The 19544-nt window shown below is 39.5% G+C and overlaps 1 protein-coding gene across 1 annotated transcript in view; it reads right to left on the bottom strand.

The window, feature by feature from the left end:
* Positions 1–19544, bottom strand: part of PRKDC (protein kinase, DNA-activated, catalytic subunit) — a 4917417-nt gene that overhangs the window by 1675087 nt on the left and 3222786 nt on the right. The window contains exon 44 of the mRNA XM_044065724.1: positions 9977–10120. Within this exon, the coding sequence (XP_043921659.1) occupies positions 9977–10120 (144 nt within the window). The remainder of the gene's footprint in view (positions 1–9976; positions 10121–19544) is intronic.

Genomic DNA, 19544 nt, shown 5'->3' with positions numbered 1-19544 from the left:
ATGTAAAAAAAATGATTCCTATCTATGGTAAACCTAATAAATATTAATTCATACTTTTATTATATTTGATCAATAAATACTCTTTGGACAATTCTTTCCATTTGACAAAAAGAATAAAACTCATAACGGACTTGAATGATATAGATAAGAATGCAAATATGTTTCCGTTACGTAATGAAGGTACCTTATATATTACCAAAAATGTAATACAGTCAATAATTGAGGAAAATGATGTGCTTGGTGATAATGAAAATTTTAGAAGAGAGGGTGCACTAAATGTTGTAAATTTATCTGATGTCACATTAATAGAGACAGCAAGAAGTGTTCTATTAAAAGTCACAAAGTTTGTTCCCATTTATATTCCTTCATTGGTGGATCTTTTGGGTGAAGCCAAGCGTTTTTATAGGAAGTTAAACTTGAGGGTATTTTTTAATTCTAAAAAACAAATACCTGTAAAAGCTAAAAAACTGTATGTGCCAGAAGATGACATGGATGATTCATTGCTTAATCTTTTTATCCATGATAATCTATTTATTGACATAGATGATGATGTTAGTGTGTGTGTTTCCCAAAATATCTGTTTTTCTACTGGATATGAGAGATTAGAAGTACCCAAGGTGCCTGTTTATAGTTAATTTGTGCCATTGAAAAATTCTAATGCTGTTTCTACATTTAAGAATGCATTGTGTAAGCAAATTGAAGAAATGTATGGTCAGTTATAATTTTTAATTTGAGTAAGGAACAATTGTTAACACTCAGTTACGTAGTGTTGCTCACTAGTATGTTTTCACGCAAGCAGACAAGGGAGGGAATTGGGTTATTAAAAAAAAAAACTACTTGAGAGAGGTGAAAGACATGGATTTTTTGATTGCAGGGATGTTAAAAAATTGTATTTGAAGAATCCAAAGGATGCCAGGTTTTCTGCAATTCCTAAACTTCATAAGTCCCTAACGAAACCCCCAGGTAGACCGATAGTCTTGGGGGTAAGGGCTTATTTGCAGAACCTAGGCATCTTTTTTGATTCTCAGTTAAAAATGTACCTCCCAAAAGAACATTTTGTATATTAAGAACACGTCATATATATTAGGGTGTATGAACCATATACAGTGGAAATCTGAATATTATATTGCATGTGTAGACATCAAATCTTTGTATACCAACATCAGAATCGAAAAAGGTTTGGAAGCGGTTACAAAAATGATATGAGGGGGACCTAGAACCTTTTATATGTCAACTCTTGGAATATGCTTTAATGCACAACTATTTTGTATTTGAAGGAGAAGTATATTTGCAGTTGGAAGGGACAGTGATGGGGGCAGCATTTGCCCCCTCATATGTGATACTTTTCATGTCATATTTTGAAAATTTGTATATTTATCATACACAATTTATGAAGAACAGAATAGTTTTGTTTAAGCGCTTTATACACCATCTGATTTTTGTATGCAAAAGGGAACCATGTGAGTTTGAGGGGCTTATGGACACACTAAACCAAAATGCATTTGGGTTTCAGTTCATGAGTGAACAGGAAAAGTATGCAATTCTTGGATGCTGAGTTTTATGTGGATGAGGAAGGAAATTTGCAGTATAGACCTTTTCACAAGGTAACTGCAGCAGATAATTTTTTGGAGGCAAGTAGTGCACACCCCTCACATCTGATAAGATTGTTACCTTATGGAGAGTTCAAGAGAACTCTAACAAACACCTCTGATAAGAAGGTGTTGGAAGAGGAATATATTTTGAAGAACAAATTGCTTAAGAGGTGGTATGGAGAGAATGACATACAGGCAGCTTTAAATAAAGTAAGGGGAAACACAAATAGGAGCGATAGGACTAGCTTTCCTAAGAGATTTCACAAACATTTAGGAAAAAATAAAGAAAGCATAGTGGAAGCAGATCCAATATGTTTTGTGACAAAAGTTTCTCCCCTTTTGGAAAAATTGAAGAAACGTGTGGATAATTTGTGGCCAGTTATTAGTAGGGATGAAATAGTGGGAAATATATTCCCAGATAATGTAAGTTTCTCTTATGGCCGCTTCAGAAATTTAAAAGAATTGTTGAAATCAAGGAATGAAGATACAAGGGGAGGTAGGAAAGGGGTTTTCCCCTGTGGAGCATGCAAAATATGCAGTAAAATTAAAAATGTGGATGGTTGGAGAAGAAATGGGAAGAGGTTTTAGAATAACGGTGAATTTAAGTGACTCCTGTGGTGTAGTCTACATTACTGGATGTGGATGTACACCTAGAAAATGGTATGTGGGGCAAACAAAAAGACAGGTGAAACTGAGAATTTTAGAACATCTAGGTGATAAGAAATAGAAGAATGGAGAGTCCAGTGGCTGAGCATTTTTGCACAGCTCATAGGGGAAATGCTGATAGTTTTTTCTTTAGTATATTGGCACAACCTTTTGAGAGCAATAATATAGGAGGAGATGAATTTAAACAAAAATTGGTTAAGTTAGAAACAAAAATCATAATGAATTTAGGCACTTTATACCCAAGGGGGTTAAATTTAGAAATTAATTGGGATGTATAGAATCCATGTCTGTTTATCTAATGAATTTATTTGTGCACGTCATTTGAAAGAAGGTTATAAAATAAAAAAATCATGGAAATATTGAATGTACAGGAAAATAAGGTTATGAATATAAAAATATGTGAGAAAATATCTAAGAGTATTTATTGATCAAATATAATAAATGTATGAATTGTTTATTAGGTTTACCATATATATAGGAATCATTATATATATATATATATATATATATATATATATATATATATATATATATATATATATATATATATGTATGTATGAAAAATGTAAAGAATGTAAAATTAATTTGTTTTGTGATATCAAAATGTATGTTTTATGTATTTGTTGGGATGGCACCTTTAAGGTTTGGGTAGTACTGATTGACATTTGGAATTTAATTGCATGTATTATAACTTAACACATTAATTAAGGGGATATAAAAAGGCTGCTGAGATTTTATGAAGTTATTTCTTAGAAGACTGATGGAGCCGAGGTACCAGAATGTGATGTGAAATAAAGAAATTGTAGCCACAGCGGTGTTTCCAGTTTGGTTTATTTTTCCATTTCAGGAGAATTCCCATGTTCCCTTTGGGGGACTGTTGCCGTTTTGTTTCCCAATTATGTTTAGACCCCGATAAATGGTCTGGAACCCACAACAGTATTTCTTTTAAAAGTGTTTTAAAGAGAAAAGGAATCAGATTATGTGAATTAAGATTAAAATATATACAGATTATTAACGTTCAGGATTTTAATGAATATTTAAAGAATTTTGTTTAATTTATGCATTTCTGTGACTGTATTGGGGGTTGGCATGCGACTTGTATTCATACTTTTAAAACGCTCTACTTCTAATTGGGAAGTATTCTGATTAAGTCTTGTGTGGTGTAAGATTAAAGAAATAATTTTGAATAAATTCCTGTAGTTGGAAGTACCTCGGACTGCTTCTGTGTGTTTTTTTTTTTTTTTTTACTGTACAGTTTAGATGAGGGAGGCTCCATGCTAGATCTTTTTCAAATAAGGAAGACAACACTGATCGTAAGACTGAACCTTGGTAAATTCCTACATGTGCAGTACCAAATCCAGAGTACCTGCCATCACCCATTATTGTGTAAGTTCTCATAGTGAGATTGATTTTAAAGCATGAAGTTAACCCTAATTCATAGTCACTGACCATCATATAGTAATTGGTGGTAATGGTGAAAATTTAAACCCCATACCATCACAGCAATGTATTAATCTAGATTAGCCATATTGCCATTTTATTCTATTTACTGTGTTATGCAGTTGCAAAAGCTGTTATTTTTAAGGAGAACATGCACAATAACATTCTTTAGGAGAGTTTTTGCTTAATGAGTGCACTTTTTTCATTTGGAAAAATCTCCAAAAATGTATGTTTTTCACGTGGTTCTGTTTTTTGAAACCTTAATGGTTTGCTGATAGAAAAAAGGTGATGGGGCACACTTCTCAAAAACTATCTAGTTTAAAAGTACTACAGACAAGATCATCTTTTGTGTGAATCATTAGTGCTTATAAAACAGTACAGGAGTATCTTAGTTAGTCCTGTAAAAATACATAAATAAAATGGCAAAAATCTGCTTCACTGCATTACTCAAAAGGAAATGTCTGTTAAAGGTGCAGAGTGACCAGATTGCTCAATCAGGTCTATATCATATATTCAAAATTCCAAAATATCGAACACCATAGGCTCGAACTTGGAATTTCTTAATATGATAACACTGAACACTCAAGAATAGCGAATTTTTTCCCATGGAAAAATTTGCTGTTCTGAGAAACACACACACAGCACAACCACACCAAAATAAAATAACCACACACATACACTTATAACAAAACCCTACTTCTAACCCAACACTAAACCATACACACATTCCTACCTATCCACTTACCTTAACCTGCACCCTAACCCTAAGGTCCATAACTATTGCACCACAGTGGAAGAAATAGCTAAGCCACGGAACGGCCCACCGAAATCTTGCCCTAGGTAAGATTTCAATGTTCTGGGGCTTTGCTATTTTCATCCTTCGATGTAGTTGGTTCGATATTATAGCATTCGAAGTTTTACAACTTCGATGTTATAATACAGACCCGCTCATTCTATCCAGAAGTCCAAAAAAGAACTATGCCGATCAACTGCTGAAATTTCCTGGAAACAATAAAGAAGTTTCATTTCCCACAAAACTATTAACACCCATCCAAAGTGTCTACCCTGAATGAACTAGCATCAACCCATCCTACTCACACTTGTCTCTGTTTCTACAGTATTTTAACTCATCAATGAAAAAGAAAAGAAACAGATGTTAGTTAGTCCAGTGGATCACTTAAAGGTTACATTCAACTTTTTGTCGGTCCTATCAGCTCTGTAGTGCAGAGGGATAGAGCCCTGAATACTACCTAGATCACAAGTACCCTGGCACTGGAGGAGCTGACAAGGGACAGAGGAGGGGAGCAGTTGATGCCAGCTCACCAGTCCTGATGAGAGTGAACCAGTCTGAATTCACTATGTGGATGGACCAAGGACATATGGTTGGCTCTGCTGTTGTTCCCCCAGTATCCTTTACACGGCATGTGCAGGAAGGCACACACCTATGCATAGGAATACATGGCAGACCTTCATCAATGCAAGCACATGCTAGCTGCTGGAAGGAATACATAACAGGCCCTTATGAATGACAGTGCATTAAGTCAGTTGTGACAGCTATACCATGACTGCTTCTCACACTGGTGATAAGTTACAAATGGGTAAATTTTTTTGTTGCTGCTGCTTCTCAAAATCAGTGCCGGGATAGTTCTGCCATTTACTACATATGCAGTGGATAGTGCCGGGATAGTTCTACCATTTGCCAAGTATGCAGTGGATAGTTCTACCATTTGCTCAGTATGCAGTGGATAGTGCCAGGATAGTTCTATCATTTGCTCAGTATGCAGTGGATCATGCCGGGATAGTTCTACCATTTGCTCAGTATACAGTGGACAGTGTAAGCTGGAAGTTAGGTGACTGAATTCCCACTCTTGCGGAAATCTGAATTCCTGACTTTTGCACTATAGCTTATTCAAGCCTACAGCACCTTTTTGTATAATTGTAGTTAACACCCATAGCTTCTTATGGCATCCAGACCTTTTTGGGAGCCTGGCTTCTTCAAGTGACTTGTCAGCTAATAGACAGTATTAGAAATGGCAAAATTATTTAACAAAATTACTCTAAGATTGTTAACCTAGGATGTCCTGCAGCAGAGAAATAATCACCGTTTGCCACTTAATATTTTCCTATTTACATTCGTATTTTTGTAACTGAAAGTGCTACATGCTACTGAGGGAACATGGTGTGAAATGCCATGGTGGAAGGCAAGAAAATTAATTGTCGATATAAATTTGCATCAATCTAAACTTGATATACTGTTAGCTGTTTGTCAGTAATCATTAAAAAATGAATATTTCGAAATGTACATAATACTTCAAAAGCAAGCGACTCTCGTTATGGAAGGTTAAGTCTCATTTTTACTCTTTACGAAATGCTTACTAACTTGTAGTTTCCTCACAAATAAGTCAAGTAAACTATAATGGCTGTTCAGTCTGCTATTTTTAAAGACACCACCCCATCCATAAAATAAATAAGCATTTATTCCATTCATTGAAAACTAGTAAATGCCAACAGTCGAGAATGATTTATGGGTTGATGTGCCCCAGTTTTTTTTTTTTTTTACTTATCAAACCTTAAGTCTAGATAGAATCAAACTATTACATATGAGAGCTATAGACTGTTAAGTCAATTTCCAGCCTAGTGGCTCAACAGTGTCTTACATTTCATACTTTTGACTGTTTTAGATATTTATTTATTTTGTACAATCTTCCAGATTAATTTGCATCTAAAATCCAACTCTACTTTTCCTACAAGCAGAAACATTTTTTTTTATTTAAAAATGTTACAGCCTATGGGATGAACACTGAATTAAATGTGAAAAAATTGCTATCTACTAATACTTGCTCTCTGTAGTACTGAATATGGAGTGCTTTACTGAATGGTCAAGTATTACTTTACAATATTATATATATATATATATATATATTTTTTTTTTTTTTTGCAGTCAGGGTCTTATTCTGATGCACTGTAGACCTCCACAAGCCTATACAATTTGGAGACATCTGGAATTTCCAACCCTCAAGATAAGTCATCTAGATATCCTGACACTAAGTCACAATGGAGGAGTAAGAAAGCAACTGTAAACTGCTGCCCACAGATGAAGGATTACTTATCAAATTGTGGCTCTAACCTCCAAGGATGACAGCAACAATACAGGCTGGGATGGCAATGAGGCATATTCATAAAGTGTAACCCTGTCCCAGGCCCTATGCTGAAATATCTTCAGGTCAGTTCACTCCAACCAACATGTTCTGGCCATTACCACAGCCAAAGAGACCTGCCTAAAATCAATGCACACATTCACCTTCCAGTTTAGGCACACTCATCCCTCCCCTCTACCTTGTTATCAAGCTCCCAAGCCATTCATCATTATCGGGTCACCTGGATCAGGGATTTATTACTCAATGCCACCACTGAGTGTAGAATAATTAAAGAATCAAGAAGAAATAAACCTTGCAGAACAGAAATTATAGGTTCATAGGTAAATATTAATCTATTAGTCTGCAGATTATTCTAAGACTTTTAACCATTATGCCAAACCCTCCTTCCCTATACACCTCTAGTCTAGACTTTAGCTCACCATACTCTGGGCCTAATCACCCCAAGTTCTATAATCTTGTAGCATCTCACTATCTTCATGGAATTAATTTGTATAGAAGAATCAATGAAACTAAAGATGGCCAAGCTATGAAGGAGTGTAAGCCAAGAGGTGCAGCCTAAGGGCACATCACATGTGTACTACAAGTGTAAGCCAAGAGGTGCAGCCTAAGGGCACATCACATGTGTACTACAAGTTCAACCCCCCCCCCCCCCCCCCGAGCATATATAGACTTGTAAAGGATGAAAAATCAGCAGAATTGTCTGGCTGATCATTTTTTTACAAAACTAAAAAAAACTAATTCAAAGGTCATAGCTCCTAAAATTTCCTGCAAATATTAAAATGTTTAATATTAAAAAATGTATTTTTAGCCAGGAGAGTTCAGATGTTTGATTCATCTGTGCAGTTTGCAGCCATGCAGACATCCTCTGCTATATGGAAGGTTACAAAGCATGTGAAACATTTAAGGTATAAATAACAATTGATTTCATGATTCTGCGCATTTTTTAACTAATCAAAATAAGCTTTACATTATGAAGGCTGGTACATCTCTGCAGGGAATCCAAGAATTCATTACTGCAGAAGTACAGTGTCATAAGTAAAAGGATTACGTTTGGGTCTCTAATCATAACCAGATTATTGTGTGCATTTGTGACATGAATGCCAAAAAATTAATCTCAATAGTGAAGCTCGAGAAGTGAATCTGGGCATCCACGTCGACAATACATAAAAACAAAGTTATGATCAAAGACCTGTTCATAATTTTTTGTTTTGCATGGAGCTTTATCGACTCATTACATTACCAGTTACAGAAAAAAAGACAAAGTGTAGGAATGTAAAGTATTTGGCCAGGTCTGAAAGCCAATAAAGCACTTAACGCTGTCAGACAGCAAGGTACCTCTTACCTTCTCTGTGTAAAAATTCTAGACAAATTTAAAAAAATGGGAACAAAGGATTAAGGTCAGGAACAGTTTTTAAATAGTGCTCTAATTCACTTAAAATTAATGGAATAGCTTTTGAATCAACACACTTTCTGAACAGCAAGTATGAAACTCTAATGTCTGGCATTGCTAACAAAATCAAATCTTTTACAACAAGGCAAAGATATGAGGCAAAATCAGGGACAGCTGAAAAGTATAGCAGGCAGAAACAACGTACTCCTCATGAAGAAGGTAAAACAGCTTTTAAAATGTGTTGGACACACTGTTCTGCTACATTTTCCTGTTTTATTAAGTGTGCCAGAGTGCAATTCTAACAGTTTTTAAAAGCTGTTTACCTTCTGCCATGGTTCTTTGCCATCTGGTACTGTCCACTGTCAGAATCTAGAGTGATACCAGATTGCAACAGTGCTTAGGGTATCCATAACATTTTGATAAACACCTCTAAGTACTGTTAAGATTTGATCTCATGCTAAGGAAGCCCTTAACAAGTTTCTTTTTTTCCAAATTTCAGAGCATAATCAGACTGCTACATGCACTAGAAATAAATTAATACCTAAATAAATAAAAGCACATGAAATCCAACACCATTTATTCAATGGACTGCATCCCTGTGATGTGTGTGTACAAACATTACAGTATCATATAATGGAGGGGATGGCTACAGGTCATGTTATACAGAAATCACTTGGAATAACAGAATTCTACATTAAACAACAGACTGCAGTCAAACTTCTGAAAAAAGTTATGTTGATTAGACCAGCTTGTAGATTAATTAAAAAAATAAGCAAACAGTTCTATTGGTAGTAACCAGGAATGCTACCCTTGCTTATACTGAATTGTTAATAACCTGTTAGCATGTCTGAGTACGTATATTATGCAATTTATTCATGACACCACTGATATATGTGGCTCTGTGCTATGAAATAACAGCAAAAGTAGAAATGCTAATGTCTAACAAAAGGAATATTTACTGAAAAACAGCAAAAGGATTGGGTATCATAGTTTAAAGGGTGCTAATGATAGACTTTAAAACAGCTGACTTTCTGATGTAAGAATTTGCTCCTGGCTATGTTGTTAGCACCCTGGAATTGATTAGGAAATTCCATTCACAAACAAATGGCCAATGGAACAAGATCAGTCAACAGTGGGCCCACACTCCCATTTCAAAGGTAGGGCAAGAGGGCTACTTCCTCAGAACCATCTTTGAGGGGAAACCTGCAGTGAGCCAAAGTATATAAACACTGTATGCATTTACTCACATAGAACAATGTGCACAAAAGAATTTTGCATCTGTAACACTATAAGAAAGCTGCCTGGGACTACTAGATTTATTGCCTCATTTTAAGGGTTAAGATAACAATATGCCAGCTATCACCACTGAGTTCATGTCACTAGCAGTGGTATATAGGGTTTGGGACAGCTGCTGCACCAGAAATACTGAGACTAGGAGTGGGCTGGAAAGCAGATACCTACTGAAAAAGTGCAAAAATGATAAAATGTTACTTAAAATTTGTGTCTGAAAAGAAAAACACATCCGTGACGTACCATCATAGGAGGAAGCAGCACACACGCAAATGGTAACACCCAGCAGAAATATCACTAGACATCCATCATCAAAGTATGTACACACTGTGGTATCCTCCACTTACCCTAAGTGCAAAGAAATCTTTCACATACTCAGACAGTAACTAATTTAAGTCACTTTACAGAGTACAAAGCAAATAAATGTTGATTCCTCTCACCTTGGGAATGGCAATGCTTGTCCAGGACAGCACAGTAACTACTACTTCCACCACCATGAAATGGATCCCTTCTCCACCATTGTTACTAGAGACAATCAGCTGTAACAGAGGGCCAATCCAGTGCCGTGCATAGGGGCGAAATACCTGAAGAGCAGAAAGATTACAGTTAAAACAAACAAGATACCGTAAAATGCCAGACTTCTATATACTGCCTTCTACAATCCATTTGACAAACGGACATGATCACCTATAGAGAGCACCGCCTAAACCCCAAGAATTTTGCTACTAAAGATGAAAGTTTACCATAAAGACAACATCCTGTAGTACAAATGTGGGCCCTTTAGTCTTGTAATATTAATCAACAGAAATCCTCAGCACAGTCATACATTTACAGAGAATGAAAGAAATAACCAATTACTGAGGAAAAGCACTTTACAGATACCACTATGCAAGAAAAGGATTGAACTTCATGTAATCACATAGTAAGAAATAACCTGGAATGCAGTGAATACAAAATCGGATTACTTTTTTATTTTTTTTGTCCTTTTGTCTCTTCACAGCTGACAAATTGCCACAGACTCCTCTCCTCATTCATCAGGTCTACTGGACCCTCCCAGGGTCTACCTAACCCACGTCTACGGGCAGTAATGAGACTGATGACTCTGGGGTAGCATCATACTTGTGCCAGAAAGTATTTTTGATGCCCTAACTTCTTTCCTCTCAATGAATGCCCTTGTTGATGTCATACCTCTCAAATGTTCAGATTTTCAACTGTCACAATTTTCAACTCAGATTTGTGATCTCTTCCACAGAAAATGTGTGCTTTTCTGGCAAATCATGATGGACTGAAGTCACTAAATGATATTCATTTGAATTTCATAGATGTAGACTAGACAAATGATCACTCAAACCTTTATAAGCCTGACCATGCAATCTAAACGTGTCCCACAAGTTACAGATTTTCAGTATTAATATAGGGGTGATTGTTGCTTATAACAAGATTTACTGACTTGCCTCTGTCCATCAGAGACACAGGTGCCAGATCAGGGGTGAATTTTCAATTTATCCTCCAATGGACCAAGTTATGCTTAAAAAGGGTTATGGAAGGAGTTTCTTTGATTATGGATGGGTAGCCTATCCCAGAGAATGGTAATTCTCAAATCTCTCTCTCTCTCTCAAATAAGTCCTATTTTAGTCAAACAAAATGTAGGTCTTTAGCTCTAGAAGTTCTGATGCTGTTTGTTTTGTGAATGTGCAAAAGGTTTTATCAGAGCAGGATCCAATGATGACTTGCTAGCCAAGCGCAGATCACCTCTCAACAGTCTTTAGGAGACAGAGTATAGAGATAGGGCTTTGAGGTGATCCACATAGGACACTGGGTTTATGCCCTGTATTCTTTTTAAAGAAACTTTTGCAGACATTTCAGTTGCTGCATGACTCCGATCACATACATACTGAAGGTGGCATTATACTCAATGATCGGTCTGGTCTGATCAGGGCCAAGTACAGTGATACAATGACATTCCTGGACTTAGATGCTATGCCTTTACTTATAAAGTTGAGGCACACAGGATTTATATAACATGGGATCACCCATTACCAACAGTTCAAAAAATAGATGCGAGAAAACCAGATATGGTAGTCCATGAAAAGACAACAAAAAGTAGCATTGATCACTGAAATTGCTACACCTAGTGACTAAAGTGTCTTACGTAGAGAGAGACACAAAGTCATAAAAAAAAAAAAAAAAAAAAAAAAAAACAGGACTTGCAGGCAGAAACAAAGGCAATGTGGAAGAAAGATGTCCACACAGTTCTAGCAGTAGTAGTAGGAGCAACGGGTGTTATAAAAAATAATTTACAATTATATTAGATATGTTACCAATACACACAACTCCATATGAATTGCAAGAGGACATTATGGGTGCTGCAAAGAGCACTTCTGGCTAACATCAAAGATTGAAACAATACTAATTTCATGAACTTCAATCATATTTTGACTTAGGAATGGGGTCCATTCCAATCATGGTATTAGAAACCCAAAAGATGTGGAGAAATTAAGCAAAAAGTACAGTTTTGTACCTACCATAAATGTAGATGTCCGAACTGGATAGCATCTGCAGTCATAACAACAGGGTTGTCCTGTCGTCAGGCAGCCCTTCAGTCGGCCGGATTCCAAAGTCCGGGTCCGGCTTCGGCTGATGTCGCACTTCACCCGACGTCATCTCTGTTGGTCTTCGGGTATAAAGGCATCAGCCGACGCCATTTTCCTCAGTGTTTCTTGCCCCAGATGCCAGTAGCCCTCTTGAAGGCTAAAATTTTGGATAAATGCCAATGTTTCCAAAAGATAGTGGTAAACACAAAAAATAAGCATGTATGTACATATATACAACAAATACACCATAAAAGACTCCCCCCCACCAGCTAGCTATTAGGAGGGTAAACACCCTAGGAGTACCACAGAGGGGAAGGAGGGAGGGTAATCCTGACTGCAGATGCTATCCAGTTCGGACATTTACATTTATGGTAGGTACAAAACTGTACTGTGTCCTTCATGGATGCATCTGCAGTCATAACAACTGGGTAGAATACCATAGCCAACTAGGGGAGGAGGAAGAAACTAGATTATGGTGTGTTTAGTATCCCTTGCAGTACAGCAGTGGCAAACCCTGCTCGGGATCTGGAATATAGAGGCAAATTATAATGCTTGGCAAATGTATGCACGGAGGTCCAAGTAGCCGCCTCAATAATGTCTTTGGTTGCCACTCCTCGTAAAAGGCTGTGGTAGTGGCTGTTGCCCTTGTAGAATGAGGTCTTATGTTCTGTGGAATTGGTTTTCCATGGAAGGAGTAACAGAATCGTATGCAATTTCCTATCCATTTGGAGATTGTCTGTTTGGAAATAGCTTTTCCTTCCCTTCCTGTTGCATAGGCTACAAAAAGCTGATCAGTTTTTCAGCTACTTTTTGTTCTGTCCAGGTAGTAGCGTAGCTGTCTATGTACATCCAAGGTATGCAGTATTCTTTCCCCTCTGTTTTGTGGGTTGGGAAAGAAGGTAGGTAGGTGGATTGCCTGGTTTAAAGACACTCTGGATACCACCTTAGGCATAAATGTAGGATTAGTCCTCATGGACACTCTATCTTGATGGAAGATTAGGAAGGGTTGTACTGCCATTAGGGCCTGGAGTTCAGAAACCCTCCTGGCTGAGGTTATTGCCAGTAGGAAGGCGGTTTTCCACGATAGATGCTGTAGGTCTGCTGTTGCTGCTGGCTCAAAGGGTGATAGTGTCAATTTTTCTAGCACAAAGTTCAAGTCCCAAGCTGGTAATGGTGGTTTCCTTGGAGGTTTTACATTCTTGATTCCTCTGAGGAACTGTCTGAGTAATGGGTGTGAAAAACAGGTGGATCAAAGCTGTATTCTGCTGATATAGCTGATGCATGTATCTTGATGGAGGAGTAGGACAGGCCTGAATGTAGAAGTTCTGCCAGATACTCCAGAATGTTAGGCATATCTATGTTTGACACATCTTTTCCTCTTTCAGTACTCCAAATGACAAACCTTTTCCATTTTCCTGCATAGTTCCTTCTTGTTGAAGGTCTGCGGGCTTCAAGAATAATGTCTTTAACTCTTTGGGAAAGTTCTGGATCAGCTGCTGCTATGTGATGTTCCATGCAGTCAGTTGCAACGTTTTTAGGTTTGGATGCATGATGCTGTAGTTGTTCTGAGTTAACATTAAAGGCATCAGGGGTATTGGCCACATATTGTTCTGAGACATGCTCCTCAGCAGTGGGTACCAGTGTTGTCTTGGCCAGTTTGGAGCTATTAGGATTATCCTTGGACGTTCTTCCTTGATTTTTAGTAATACCTTGTGTATCAAGGGAAGAGGTGGGAATGCATATGCTGTTAGGCCTTTCCAGCTGAAGGAGAGCGAATCCACTTTCCATGCTAGTGGGTGGAATGCCCTTGTGCAGAACTTTTTGAGCTGGTGATTGAGAGGGGAAGCAAATAGATCTATCTGAGGCATTCCCCATTTCTTTGAGATGGTCTTGAAGATGTCGGATGTAGCATCCATTCGTGGGCATCCGATGTGGTTCTGCTTAGAATGTCTGCTAGAGTATTTTCTTTTCCCGGTACAAATATTGCCTGTAACTGGATGTTGTAGCTGAGTGCCAGGTTCCACAGCTCCAAGGTCATTCTGCATAGGGGTATGAATGGGTGCCTCCCTGTTTGTTGATGTACCACATGACTGTGGTGTTGTCTGTCCTTATCATCAACTGGCCCTCTTTGAGAAATGGTCTGAAGTTTTGGATTGCCAGTTTTACTGCCAGCATTTCTTTTAGGTTGATGTGCAGGTGAAGTTGATCCTCGTCCACAATCCTTGCACGCATTTGTCCAGCATGTGGGCCCCCATCCTAGGTCTGAAGCGTCTGTTGTGATGGTCTGGCTTGCTTGACATCTGCGAAAGGGTAGCCCTGGGTTTGACTGGCATGCTTGAGCCCACCATAGGAACTCCTGTTTTAAGCATGGAATTAGTGGAATTTCTGTTTCTAGGCTGTGCCTGTGTTGGGACCATAAATTCTTTAGGTACCACTGTAGTTTTCTCATATGTAGTCTGGCAAGTGGGACCAAGATTATGCATGATGCCATGAAGCCCAAGGCCTGCAGTACTTTTCTTGCTGTTAACTTGTTCTGTTTTGTTAGTGCCAAGAAGTAAAGAGGGAGTTCTCTTTGTTTTCTGCAGTTAGGAAAGCCATTTGTTTTACTGTGTCCAATTCCGCCAAGAATGTCCTTGTCTGGGATGGTATCAGCCTTGATTTTTGTAAATTGACTGTGTATCCCAGTGCTTGTAGCAAGTAAATGACCCTTTGTAAATCTGTTGTCAGCTTGCTTTTGTTGTCCCCTTGTAGCAGGCAGTCGTCCAGGTATGGGTAAATTTGAATTCCCTGAAGTCTGCAGTGGGCGATTACTGATGCCAGGCATTTTGTGAATACTCTGGGCGCAGTAGATAAGCCAAAGGGCAATGCTGAGAATTGATAATGCTCTGATCCTGCAAGAAATCTGAGGTATCTTCTGCAGATTGGTCGAATGGGGACGTGCAGGTATGCCTCCTTGAGATCTAGAGTTACCAGCCAACACTCCTTGCCCAGCATGGGAAGAAGTTGCTGTAGGGTCAGCATTTTGAATTTTGGGACAATGATGTATGTATTTAAGGTGGATAGGTTGAGAATAGGTCTCCAACTTTTTTCCTTTCTTGGAACTAGGAATAGTCTTGAGTAGAATCCCTTTCCTTGTTCTGTTTTTGGCACTCCTTCCACAGCTCTCATGTTTGCTAACTGCATTATCTGTTGTAGAGCCTCTGTTTTTTGATTTGGAGGTAGATTTGGCATTCCTCTTTTGACTGGTAAAGTGTGGAAGTGGAACCGGTAACCTTGATCTATGGTTTGTAAAATCCACTTGTCTTTTGTGATATAGTGCCAGTTCTTTGAAAATAAGGTTAATGGAGCTGCTATTTGTTCCCTGGTAGGCGGATTTAGAGTTAAGTCACTGTGGCTGTGTTGTTGTAGTGGCAGTGGTTGTGTCTGTGCCTCTGTTGTTACCTTGCCACTGTCGTCCTCTGTAGGCACCTCCTCTGGATTGGTTTCTGCCTCTGGAACGTCTATTCCTGCCCCTTTGGGATCTTGTGGAGTCAGGAAAGGACCAATTTTTGGCAGGCCAGTTCCTGCTAAACCTTGGGGGTTGGACCTGCAAGAAATCTTTAACCGTTTGAACAGATTTTGCCTTTTCTTCCATTTTCTTCATTACCTGCTGGGCAGGTGTACCAAACAAGCTGGTCTTATCCATAGGAACATCTAATAACTTAGCTTTAACATGATCCGGTAAAGCTTGTTCCTTTAGCCATGCATGCCTTCTTATCACTGTGCCAGTCATGGCTGATCTAAATGAAGCCTCCAGTGCATCATAGCCACATTTTAAGGAATGGTTACTAACCTGTTGTATGTTATTTACCATTTCTAATACATATTTCTTATCAATCGATTCATCAGAGGATAGCTTTTTTGTTAACTGATCAAGCATAAACTCTTGGTATTGTATCATGTGAAACTGACAGTTTAAAGCTCTAGCTGAGAGAGTAGCTGAAGTGTAAACCTTTTTGCCCCATCTGTCTAAAGACCTGGCTTCCCTTTCAGAAGGAATAGGGTTTTTAGCTGTGGTCATGCTACTGCCTTGGGACCCTGGGATATAGTTTCTGGGTCTGCAAGTGGGGCCTTGTAAAGGTGGTGATGAGTGTCTGGTACCCTGTAAAATCTGTCTGGTTTGGCAGGGGCTGGAGGTAAAGAATCTGGTGCAGAGCAGGCATCACTGAAAGCATCATCCACTACAGAGAGCACAGGAGGTATAGCTAAGGGCCTGTGTTGTGGAAGGTGCAGAAAGGTTCTAAGTCTTTTTCTGGAGTCTGAGAAATCCTGCTGCTGCCATTGGAACTGCTCTCGCATGGCATGTAAGGTTTCCCCAAAGGAAAATTCTTCTGGTGGGGAGGCAGCTGGAATGGATTCTTCAGCATCTGAGTCTTCAAAATTGGAGAAAGGAGCCTCTGGCTGGTCTGTTATGTCTGATTCATCAGCAGAATCATCAGAGGACACAGGCTCGGGGCTCTGCCCTAGGTCTCTTCTCTGGGGCTGAGAGGCCCTGTCTGGGTGAGATTGAGATCCCCTAATTAATGAAATTAAATCATCTGCCAGGGTAAGCATTTGTGAACTAGAAGAGGGCCGTGTTGTAGGGGTTTAGCAGGCACTGTTCTAGCAGTTTTGGCTGCTTTGGCCCTGGCAAAGGCCTTAATGGACATGGCTGCTGGAGGCCTAGCAGCACCACGTGCTGGGGTAGACACATCCAAGGGAATGGTGTCTGATAAGTCAGTGGCAACCACCGTAGTGGATAAAATTTCTGAGGCCGATTCAAGAGAAGTAGCAGGGGCCTCAGTGGTAGTGATAGATTCTGCTGTATTTTGATCAGCTTTCTCGGTTCCGTGCGAAAGCGAGACACTCGCGGTTTGCTTAACCATGGTTTCGGCCGAAACCGCGGACCGAGTGTCGGTCTTTATCTTTGCGTTTTTAGCAGTTTGGGTAGTCGGAGGGTCCGGCGGCATAATATACGCAAAATCAGAACCGAAAAACTGTTCAGCAAACTCCGACCGACGCCTAAGCGTTGTCGGTTGAAAGAAGCACAGGCGAACAGGCTGCTACGTCGTGGGCTGGGCCTAAACAAGGCAGACAGTAAGAGTGGAAATCCTTATGAGGTATTTGTTTCCCACAGGTTAAACAATTATTAACTTTTTCTGACATCGGCTGAGGCAAGAAAGAGTCCCCAACGGGTACTTAGCTTTAGAAGTCTTCGAAGTAGTATTCGGTAGAAGTAATCTCTGGATCCGACCGACCGGCACTTGCGAACAGCTTCTGCTTCGGGCGCCACGCGGCAAGAAAGACTGAGGAAAATGGCGTCGGCTGATGCCTTTATACCCGAAGACCAACAGAGATGACGTCGGGTGAAGTGCGACATCAGCCGAAGCCGGACCCGGACTTTGGAATCCGGCCGACTGAAGGGCTGCCTGACGACAGGACAACCCTGTTGTTATGACTGCAGATGCATCCATGAAGGACATCTTGAGGCACACAGGACTTCCTTACTATCTTGGGCACATGTTGGTCAAAGGTCAGGTTACCTATCTACATGTATTCTCAGATTCCTGACTAGTGGGTCAACTCTCAGGGGTGTTTTATTGATGACAAGTTTCCCCAGAGTGGCAAACTTCCTAAAAGTTACTATAATGCATTTTTGGCACTGGGTTTTAAGCCATAGCTTTGCCATCGGTCATTTGTAAGTGTTAGACCCTCTTGTAAACGGTTTGTTTCTTGGGGAAATTCTGAGACTGCTCCCAGTTTAAACTTATCTTCAAACTTAGTCAGCCTGAGGTCTTTGACGTTGGCCTTGACTTCTGAGAAATAGACGCCAAACAGAAGCAGGCTGAGCACAGAACCCAGAGGGACTCCGCTGGTGATTGGCCTCTTTGTGGAAGTGGTCTTAGGACACCAATCCTAACTTCTTGGGTCCTGTCAGCCAGATGGCTACCCAGCATGTTATACAGGGGGTTTATGCTTAATTCAGTAAATATGTTAACACTGTATCAAATGCGTTAACCAGCTAGTTTCAGAGTTCATATCCTTCAGAAAGTGCATGCTACACAAATCCGGTTATTCTAGCAATTTTCGAGGTTTATAAGAGCAATATTTAAGGTCTGTCCCTATTTTTCAGCCTTTGACCCCCCCCATTATTTGAGGCTTTATCCAAATTTCTTGTGCTAAGGTTGAGACATATGGTTGACTTGGAAGTGCAATAGGTACATGTAGATAAAATCATCCAACTTCCAAGGCAACTCAATGTCTCCCTGCATTATTCACTTCAGATAATGCCTCCTGATTGGCCAGGAACTCCACAAGGGACCGAATGTGAAGTGCACCCAAGTGCATGCCCTCCCCCAAGGATGGGCATGTCCATTTTTCCCTGCCACTGCCTCAGATGCCCAAGCTGCTAATTAAACCAGGGTCACCTGAGCCATAGTCAAGCCTTTATCCCTATACAGTACAACACTGGCTATATAAAGTGGATTTCTCTTTTTTTTTTTTTTTTTTTTTTTTCTTAGTTTAGAACCAGCTACAGAGTTTCAAATGGCTCACACACAAAACATATTTATGCCAGTGGACTCAAAACTTGGGTTGTGCAACAATTCTAGACATTCATTGTTCAGTGAGGAGCACATGAGGGATGGATATCAAGCATGCATCAAACTGTATTCTTTCTCTTTCTTTACAGAAGGACTGCACACTGCTGGAAAGCAATCATTCTCTTACATGGGAAAAATGACATGTCATCACACCATTAAGAAGAGGGACGAGTAGACAAAGCTGCCTTGTCTTTTTCGGGGTCAGAGTCCAGGATGTTTCAATACAGGAGTAATACTTACCAACAGCCGGCAGTCTGCCCCTTAGCCATGTGGTTTTGAAGCAGTCTGTGTGTAGAAAACCTGAAAGTATGGCATGAGAAGGTACACATGTCCATATCCTGTAAGTTCCCCTGGACACTTTACACAGTTTCTCAGCAAACAGCAAGGGTAGAACACTCCTGACCTATTGTCAGTGACTATGACCTGTCAATATATGGTAAAAGACATGCTAATGCAACAACAGGATGGGTGGTTGTGGTCAGGCAAGATTCGCCCAAAAAAGAAAAAAAAATAATATTCTTCTACATTTATCTCCGTCAATAGGCAGATGTCTATAAAAAAAAAACAGACTCCAGCAACACCATATCTGAACTTCCCAGTGGCTCACCAACTCATTCCATCTCTCTCAAAGCTCTGCTCACCAGCTCATTCCATCTCCCCCAAAGCTCTGCTCAAAGTCTTACCAACTTAACCAACCTAGCTTCTTTTCAGGGCAATCTCTATAAAAAATTACTTTCAAGTAGCAAACATCAAAATGAAGCAGAAAGTTCCTGTAGAGACAGAGGACGTTAGGC

Source organism: Protopterus annectens, chromosome 3.part0, assembly GCF_019279795.1.
Source record: "Protopterus annectens isolate FY-2018-M chromosome 3.part0, PAN1.0, whole genome shotgun sequence".
Taxonomy (NCBI): domain Eukaryota; kingdom Metazoa; phylum Chordata; order Ceratodontiformes; family Protopteridae; genus Protopterus; species Protopterus annectens.
This window is presented reverse-complemented; position numbering and strand designations above follow the sequence as displayed.